This window comes from Crocuta crocuta, unplaced genomic scaffold (genome assembly GCF_008692635.1).
Source record: "Crocuta crocuta isolate KB4526 unplaced genomic scaffold, BGI_CrCroc_1.0 scaffold267, whole genome shotgun sequence".
Lineage (NCBI taxonomy): Eukaryota > Metazoa > Chordata > Mammalia > Carnivora > Hyaenidae > Crocuta > Crocuta crocuta.
The window spans coordinates 953,086-962,600 of record NW_027531899.1 but is presented as its reverse complement, the minus strand read 5'-3'; the positions used below and the strand labels follow the sequence as shown (position 1 = coordinate 962,600).

The following is a 9,515-nucleotide window of genomic DNA, read 5'->3' as shown; positions in this document are numbered from 1 at the left end:
CTAGGTATTCAACCTGAAGCTTCTGGATACTCACCCGGGCGAAGCCGACCTCCCCGCGGACCAGCGATACGGAGTGGCTGTAGGCGCGCACGGTGACCAGGCCCACGTACGAGACGCGGCGGCTGCCCCGGTGCTCGTTCTTGGCCTCCACGCTGAAAGCGGGCAGGCTCTGGTCCTGGCTGCACAACTCCACCACGGTGTACAGGCACGTGCCCANAAGGTGGTGTAATGCGGGTCACCCTGGGCGCGGCAGGTGGCCACGGGGACCCCCACACACCGGGCCTGCCTGCCCACCACCTGGCACTGCTGCTGGGGAGTGCACTGCACGTTTTGGCAGGTCTCCTGGGCTGGGGAAGGCGGGGGAGGGGCAGCAGAGAAAGAGTCAGGAGTGTCGTTGCTGGTGGGAATCCCGGAGCTCTCCTGCTGCGAGGACCCATTTTAGAAGTGGGGAAACTGAGGTCTGGAACTTCACAGGGAGAGAACCGCCCAGGCATGACCCACCCCCAGGTCCTCTGAGTGTTTGGTCCCTGTTATGATTAATCACCCACCCCTCCCCCATTCTACCATGCAAACTCAAAGTGGCTCTTTAAAGTTGAGGGGCTTCCATGCTTGGGGTCGGAGGGGACGTTTTGGCCAGTGCTGGGGACCCTAATGTCCAGGGTCCTAGCTTGAGGCAGGGGGTCCACACAGGAAGAAATAGCAATTTCCTGCCTCCCAGTCTTCAAAAGCTCTTGTTTTCTGTCTGCTCATAAAAATGTACTAGACACCCCCTAAAAACTTTACAAATCTCACTTATTACCCCCTCACTACAATCCTGTGACAGTTATTATCCCCTTTTTACAGACATGGAAACTGAGGCCAACAGAGGTGAGGTCACATGCCTGCCCAAGGTCGCCCAAGCAGAGGTGGCATTTGAACCAAGGAAGTCTGGCTTTAGCATGTGTGACTCTGACACCACAGTGTACTGTTTGGGGGCAGCTCTGAGCCTAAGTTTACACATAAGGCCGGGTCCTAGAAATTCCCTATATTAACACATGCAAGGCACCTAGAATAGTCTCTGGTATGTTGAGAGGTAACTCCCCCCAGCATGGTAGCCATCGTTATGATCATACTTTCAGACCTCTTGAGCTACGGTATAAACTTTCTTATATAAGGTGGGGGAATGGTAGTTAGCAACTGGTATAGTGGCTAAAATATTAAAGTATTTCCGTGGCGCATGGGTGGCTCAGTCGGTTAAGCACCCGGCTTCTGATTTCGGCTCGGGTCATGATCTCACGGGTTTGTGAGTTCGAGCCCGGCTTCAGGGTCTGTACTGACAGTGAGGACCCCGCTTGGGATTCTCTGTCTCCCTCTCTCTCTCTCTCCCTTCCCTTCCCTTCTCGCTCTCTATCTCTCTCTCTCAAAATAAAGAAATAAGCATTAAAAATATATATCAAAATATTTCCAAATTGTTTGCTAAGAAGCTGACCTGATGCCAGTCCCTCCCCCTTCCCCAGAGATCCCTCCCTCCCTCCAGGCATGTGGCTCTTCCCTGGGGAAGCAGGGGAGGGAGGAGCTGGGAAGCCTTAGGGAAGGGAGGGGTGGCAGAAGATGGAGGTGAGGTGGGGAAAGCCCAGCCTAGCCAGGAAGCCACAGGGGAGCAGGTAGGTGGGAAGAGGGAAGAGTCAAGCTAGCCTGGAAAGGGGCACCAGGGTCATTTCCCATCACTTACTTCGGCCGCAGGCACCTACTGTCCCGTAGCTGATGGCACTGGCCAGCCCGAAGGTGAGCAGCCCGAAGTTGGTAGTGGCCTCAATCATGTGGATGTTGTCAGCAGTGCCAAGCTCCACTTCGGCGTACGAGAACTTACTGCCTGGCACAGCTGTCCACAAGAGATCGGCCCCCACCCTGCGCCCTTCCATGGTCAGCTCCTTAACAGCGTTCGTCCGGGCCACCACCACAGCCACGCCCTTAGCGCCTGGCATGCTCTTCACCACATAGCCAGGGCAGTAAGCCGCCACGTCCGGGATCAAGGTCAGGTAGGGGTCATAGGTGACTCCATCCCTCACGGCACCTGTGCCGAACTGCAGGACCTGGATGCCCACGTCTGCAGACAGGTAGAGGGGCTGGGACGGTCGGACCTCAAACTCGGCCACATCACCTGCCCGGAGCCCGCGGGAGCCGGTGGTGCCCCCCTGCTGGTAGGTGAGCTTCGTGGGCTGGCTGGCCACGACGTAGGCCAGGTCGTAGCGGGTCTGGGAGGACAGAGAGGGCACCACATAGTGGGTGCCCCAGGCGGACGTGGGCAGCAGCTGCTCTACCACATGGTTGCAGTTGGTGTGTTTCTGGGCGCAGCTGTGGCCAGAGAACACAGCCACGGGGCTACTGGCCGTGATCTTTGAGCCCGACAGTTCAGCGGTGCCCTGCACCTGGGCCACGCGGTAGGGCTCCAGAGTCAGGCTCAGGACACTGCCCGCTGGGTAGAACTTGTTGTTGAAGGTCACTGCCCCCACCAGCTGAATACTGACTGAGGCTCCCGCTGCCCCAGCCACCACAGCGAACTCCTTCAAGTGCTTGGAGGAGGTGCTGGGAGGCGTAAACACAAAATACTCAGTGCCCAGGGCATGGACGGGCCACAGCCGCGTCAGCTCTGCCGTGTCGGGCTTAGTGTTGACGGCCTGCGCAGAGATCGCGTGGTCTGAGCGGATCAGCACCGCTCGTCGGAAGGTGTTACTGCCGACCATCTCAGCTTCGGCGCTGATGGTGACCATGACTGACCGCGCGGGCTTCACTATGACATTCTGGGAGGTGCCATCTGCCTGGCTGGCAATGGAGACTGAGGCGGGGCTGTCCGACAGGCTGGAGAGGAGGAGCTGGAGGGAGGCCTGGCGGTACCCTGGCAGGTAGTTCTGTAGGAAGGCTGCGAAGAATTCCACCTCCCCGGTGTCCTGGGGGTTCACCGAGGCCCCCTGGGTCACCCCTGAGGGGGAGAGAATGAGTTATGGCTCCGCTTGTCCAACCCTCCCCAGCAGACAAGTAACCGCTTGCACTGTGCCTAGATGCCAGGTTGAAATAGTGACTGGAGCATTTCCCCGCCCCCCACTCCCCGCCCCCCTTCTCCCTCTCCTTTCTCCTTATTCACCCACCGGCCTTTCTGGCTTTGGTTTTCTAAAAGCCTGAACACTCCCAAAGGGGATCTCAGACTCCAAGGCCGATGGGGGCAGGCGAGCAATGTGAGTGTGAGAAACAGTCTGGGTGGGGAGTGTGCAAACCGGAGCATTCATACACCAAGGAAAGCGGGGTGCTGCTACCAGCTTCAGCCTGTTATTATGATGGTTTATGGGCTCTTTTTTTTTCTTTGTTTATGCCAGATCTTACCATGTTTTCAAGAGAAGCTGGCTCTTTGAATTTCCCTGGGAAATCTCCAACCCCAAATTGTTTTAAGTACTCTGGGGCTCAAACTGGCTGGATTCAGATGCCTGTTACAGATTTCTGTCTTGATAAAACTTGGGCGGGGGTGTATAAAGGGGATAAAGGGAAGAAGATTATAGGAGTGTGGACAATATATCTCCTAGAAAGAGAGAGGAGTGGGTGCTTTTCAATACCCCCAACTAGGAAGAGATTCTCCAGGGCTGGGAAGGGGGGGAGAAGGAGGGGAGATCAGCAGGGCCTGGGAGAGGGCATGGGGGTTATAGAAGGATTGTTTGCTGAATAAGGGGAGCGGGGAGGATGTCCCAGTGTCCCACGGGGCCAGGGGATCAGGGACAATGAAGGCTTCAAAAGTAACCTAAGCAGATGCTGACTGATTCCCACCTTTCCCCTAGTGCCCTGGTTTCATCTGAGACTCTGGGGCCTGGACATAACCCTGGGGCACCGGGCACCAAGTCCTCCAAGAATGACTTTAGTGAAAATTTCCATCACCTCCGCAGAATGAGACTCAGAGTCAAAACGTTGGTTGAGTTACAGAAAATGGAGGAAGTGGTAGTTCTCACATACTTTAGTTTGCGGACCGTGTTTTTTATTTCCTTCCTTCTGGGACAGGGAGGCAATGGGCAAATTCCACCACATTCCTCTGCAGAACCCACGGGACCCCTCTCCATCTCGGCTAGCTCGTGGGGGGCGTATGGACGGAGGCTGCTGACCCCCGCAGGCAGAGTGCCCCAGACCAGAGCAAGGACAGGGATGGGGTCTGGGTCTGACTTACCCCACAGGAGGGTTGCTCCAGTCCAGAGTGTCCACCAGCTCCGCAGGGACCCCATGTCTGCAGTGGGGAAAGAGAGGGCGTCATAGGAGGCCAGTCTGGCCCCTCTGGCTGGACACTGTCCTGGAGAGGACAGAAGGGCCCAGTCTCAGGACAGGGGCAACCTGGGCACCAGGAAGGCTGAGGCGGGCTGGATCCGAGGGCCAGTGTGTGTGTGTATAGGGGAGTCAGATGTTCAGTAGGTCTGGTTGGGGGTGGGGGGGGTCAGGACAGGGCAAGGATGGGGAGTTGGGTGTCCAATGGTCTGGGGTTGGGGCGAGGAAGCCTGGAGCCAGGGGCCAGAGTAGGGGACCCGATGTCCCACTTCTAAAGAGGACCCCAGCCTGTCTCACCTGCAGGTCCCTGGAGCTGTGGGGTTGGCCCCTGAGCTGGGCTATATAGCGGAGTTTCTGGCCTCCTTGGGCCACACCCTGGGCCACCTACCAGGAAGATGGTGCCAACTTCCTGGAGGAGGCTGATGATCCCCGGGCCAGGTGGAATGGGGACGCTGAAGGCCTGGGAAGGGTGGAGGGCGAGCCCAGACACCTGGGCCCTGAGAGGGGTGTGAGAACAGCTGGTGGCTGTGGCCTGGGGCCCTTCTGGAAACTTCAGAACTGTAAGGGTGGTGTCCCTGAGGAAAACAGCTGGGGAGCAGGGTGCTGAAGGTCTGAGTCCCCGGGGGCAGGGTGGGGAGTAGGGACAGAAGGTGGTATTTGATCTTGTTTGGTGGCTCAGTGGTTGGATTTCTTCCTTTCCCTCTTGCCAGGAAGAATCACAAAGGACCTACATCCGGGTTCTGGCTGGTCCCTAGTCCCCACAAGCTGATTCCTGGGCCCGAGCCATCCATATTCTGCATCTAGGCAGCGCTGTGGGGGTGGGGACAGGTGTCTGAGGTGGGCAGGAATCTGGGCGCCTGACCCAGGCCAGCGGGTGCCTCCACCCCAGTCTACAAAATGGGAACATCAAAACTAGCCTCACCGGGCTTATCTCCCGGACCGTGCTCTGTACACCCTTGAGGACTGTAGGTGGGAGGCAGGCTCTTCTGGTGGGGCTCCCCCGTGGAGAGCAGGGTGGGACCTTGGGGGCTGGGAGCTGTGTGTGAAGAAGGATGGGGGCCTCTGTTTCCTGGTTCCACGCAGACACCGGGATCTACTTCCTGGAGAATTATTTGTTTTCTGGGAGGTCTTTTTGCCCAGAGAAGGGACTGGCAGAACAGGCTTTGGGGAACTCTATGCCCCCATCACCCAGGATCTGCCTGGGATGGGAAATGGGGGCGTACGTCGCACATGGGGAGCAGAAGGGGTCGCTGAGAGGTGGTGTGGGCTTTCTGAGACCGGGTCTGTTCGTCCAGGGGAGCCGGCCAGGCCCAGGTCTTGCTCCCCTCCTCCCAACATCAGGCTCATTGTTTGCTGGGGGCGTCTCCCCTGGAATGGCAGCTGCAGGGCCTGGGAGCCCTGGACAACACCCAGCAGCTGCTGCCCCCAGGACTTCTCCCTCCTCTCTTATCACCAAAGCCTGGGCCTTGTGGTGGCCGGGGTGGGTGAGGACTCTGGCATTCGCCACACAGGGCAGGCTCCCAGAGCGGGAGAGAGAGAAAGGCTCACAGCTGAATGGCTCCCAAAGTCAACCAGGAAAATGAAGTGAGTAAACAGGGGACTGGATGAGAACCAGGAAGGTCAAGAAACGGGTGGGGGTTGGGGGGCTCATGGAAGTGGGAGCTTGGGGAGGAGCAGTGCCTGGGTCTCTGAGGGTCTGGGGGTGGGCCAGGGGGCAGGGAATTAGGGTGGGCCTCAGGGTGACTGAAGAGGGAAGCAAAGGCAGGAAAAGCTTAGCCCGCAGCCCATTGACAGATGTCAGGGACCGAGGGTGTAACACTTCCCAAGGCGTTTATGGGCTCCTGAATGGCTCCATTTTTACACTTCCTTAGAAACTAAAAGCAACCTTATCTTGACAATAGCTGAACCCTGCTTTCAGAATTTCCTTGGAGACCCGCGTTATCTGCCTCCTCTCCCTCCACAAACTTGAAAGTATATCATTAATCGCTCCTCACAACCCCAGTGCAGCTCTTTCTGCCCATGGGTCCTGTCTCTGTGCTTTAATGAAATCACCTTTTTGCACCAAAGACGTCTTCAAGAATTCCTTCTTAGCCGTTGGCTCGCAAACCCCACTTCATATTTCATCAGTGACCATGCCCCCCAATCTCCTCTAGGCCTTGAGGTCTCCCCTAGTTTGACCCTGGAGGGGAGGCTTTGTCCCCTCAAAATCCATTGCTGCCCTTTGTACTCAGAGTCCCTAGAAATGGGGTGGAAATGGAGAACCTCACCATTTAATATTTTGGATTTGACACCTATTGGGACCTTCTTCTCACTTCTTTCAGGACCCAAGGGGGTGGGCGTGTGAATATGTGTGTGTGGTATGACACACCTGTGGTCTACCCCGTATCACATCTATTCTCAGAACTCCCTTGTCTATTCTTGGAAAACCCCTGGATATAACTTGTGGGGACCCTTCCTTATGGTCAAAGAAACACATCCATCCCTCCCTGAACCCCCAGTCCTCATTCTGAGCGCAAATGGCTGTTTGAATCTGAGCCTTCTGGCCTCTCTCTGCTCCAGGATCTGCAGGGGGCAGGCTTACACTAGTAAGACGTCTGGAGACCCCCAAACCCTCTGGCTTGCCTGGGGTTTACAGAAAGGGCACAACTGGAGAGAATTTACTCTCTGCAGCTAACTGCAGATGTATTGTTACATTATATTATTATATGAATTATTATTATTATTCCAGAATATGTCTCTTTGGGGGAACGATCCTTTTATCACCATGTATTTGCCCCTCCTCATCTTAGCAATTTTCTTTGTCCTGAAGTCTACTTAATTTGATTTTAATGTAGTAACGTTTGGCTTTTTAAAGGTCATGTTTGCACAGCACATCTTTTCCCACCCTTTTACCCTTAACCTGCCAATATTGATATATTTCAGGTGAGTTTTAGGGGGACAGAATCATGTTTTTTAAATTCACTCTACCAATCTCTGTTTTTGATTTTGCATGATTTGGATAACTTACATCTAAAGTAATTATTGATGCTTGGGCTTAAGTTTGACATTTTATTATTCATTTTCTGTTTGTTTCCTCTGTTTCTTATTCCTGTCTTTTTGTTTTTACATTCCTGTGGGTTACATGAGCATTTTTTTTTTCTAGAATTCCATTTTGATTTATATTCTTAGTGTATTCCTTTGGACAATTTTCTTACCATTTGATCTAAGAATTACGATATGAATATGTGATGTATCACATAAGTCTAGCATCAGTATTTTACCACTTGGACTGAAGTACTGAAACTTTCTTTCTACATCTATCCATTTACCTCCTCCACTCAATTTTTTTTTAATGTTTTATTTATTTCTGAAAAAGAGAGACAGAATGAGCAGGGGAGGGTAAAAGAGAGAGGGAGATACAGAATCTGAAGCAGGCTCCAGGCTCTGAGCTAGCTGTCAGCACAGAGCCCAACGTGGGGACTCGAACCCACGAACTGCGAGATCATGACCTGAGCCGAAGTCGGACGCTTAAGCAACTGAGCCCCCCAGGCGCCCCTACCTCCTCCAGTTAAAAATAAATAATTGTTTTAAGCATTTCTTCCATCTGCATTGAGCACCATATCAGACAATGCTTTAGTTGTCTTGTACTCGAAGAGGAGTATGGAGAAATCAGTCTCTGCCTTCTTGTCTGAAACTGGAAGTCACCACTTCTTTTTTTTTTTTAAATGCGTATTTCTTTATTTTTGAGAGAGAGAGAGAGAGAGATTGAGAGATTGAGCAAGCAGGAGGGGGAGTGGGGCAGAGAGAGAGGGAGAGAGGGAACCCCAAGCAGGCTCTGTGGTGTCAGAGTGGAGCACAACGTGGGGCTTGATCCCACGAACTGTGAAGTCATGACCCAGGCCTAAATCCAGAATCAGATGTTTAACCGATGGAGCTACTCAGGCGCCCTTCACTGAGCTTTTGAATTTCAGAGGATTCAGGTAGAGAGAAAAGTTGAAAGCTTCAATTTGTTCACACAGGGATGTTTTATCACATTTCTATATTATCATGGGTATCTTAAGACAAAGTCTCCTTACTCTGGAAGAGCAAACAGAAGAGCCAGCAGTGTTTCAAGCAAGAGTCACAAAGACTGTAACATCTTCCTCAATTCATTCAGTCCCATGTTATATTTCTTTCTTTTCCTTTAATGTCTATTTACTTTGAGAGAGAGAGAGAGAGAGAGAGAAAGGGAGAAAAAGGAAAAATGAATGGGGGAGGGGCAGAGAGAGACAGAGAGAGAATCCCAAGCAGGCTCCTCACTGTCAGCACAGAGCTCTCCATGGGCCTGAACTCACAAACTGGGAGATCATGACAGGAGCAGAAATCAAGAATCAGATGCTTAAGGGACTGAGCCACCCAGTCGCCACCCCCATGTTACTAACTCTTGTTCAGTTTGAATGCAGCTTTTTGTTTGTTTGTTTGTTTCAGAAATTTTTACCCAGTTTAGTTTTATGATTTAAAGCTATCAAAAACCTGAATTTGTCAAAATCCCTTTTTATGAATCTCCTTGAAGATGAAACAGATTTTGCAAGAGAATAAGAACAATAGCTGTAAATGACAAAAGACTTGAAAATGGACACTGGTAATGATTTGACATGAGAGTTCACTGTGGTGTAGCTGGCAAGGAAATCCCGTTATTTCTGTGACACATAACACTTCAAAAATCAGAATATTGAGTGATGATCTGATACCAAAACATATTAAAACTTTAGGAATTGCATATATCTCCAGAATAGTTATAGCATTTACCCAAACAGTGTAACCTAAGGCTTATCATTATTAGTTTTACTGCACTTCTGGAATAACTTTTTTTTTTTTTTAATGTTTTATTTATTTCTGAGAGAGAGAGACAGCATGAGCAGGGGAGGGGCAGAGTGAGAGGGAGACACAGAATCTGAAGCAAGCTCCAGGCTCTGAGCTGGCTGTCAGCACAGAGCCTGACGCGGGGCTCGAACTCATGAACCGTGAGATCATGACCTGAGCCGAAGTTGGACGCTTAACTGACTGAGCCACCCAGGCGCCCCAACTTCTGGAATAACTTAATGTACCAAATAAAAAGGTCTAATTAGTCAAAAAGACTTCATTTGCAGGGAGGTTTGTCAAAAAACTCAGAAGTTATAAAGCACATGTCACAACGACATGGCAGTAAGAGGTTCCAAAGACAGATAGGTAGGGTTATATAGTTGTTAGCAAAAGTTAGCTCCTTTAATATTGAGAAGTTA

At 52.1% G+C, this 9,515-nt stretch overlaps 1 protein-coding gene across 1 annotated transcript in view; it reads right to left on the bottom strand.

Moving 5' to 3' along the window:
* The window catches only part of FCGBP (Fc gamma binding protein), a 39,354-nt gene extending 35,116 nt beyond the window's left edge, over positions 1-4,238 (bottom strand). The window contains 4 exon segments of the mRNA XM_077773624.1: positions 35-219; positions 222-362; positions 1,712-2,959; positions 4,184-4,238. Of these exon segments, the coding sequence (XP_077629750.1) occupies positions 35-219; positions 222-362; positions 1,712-2,959; positions 4,184-4,238 (1,629 nt within the window).
* Positions 4,239-9,515: the final 5,277 nt, after the last annotated feature.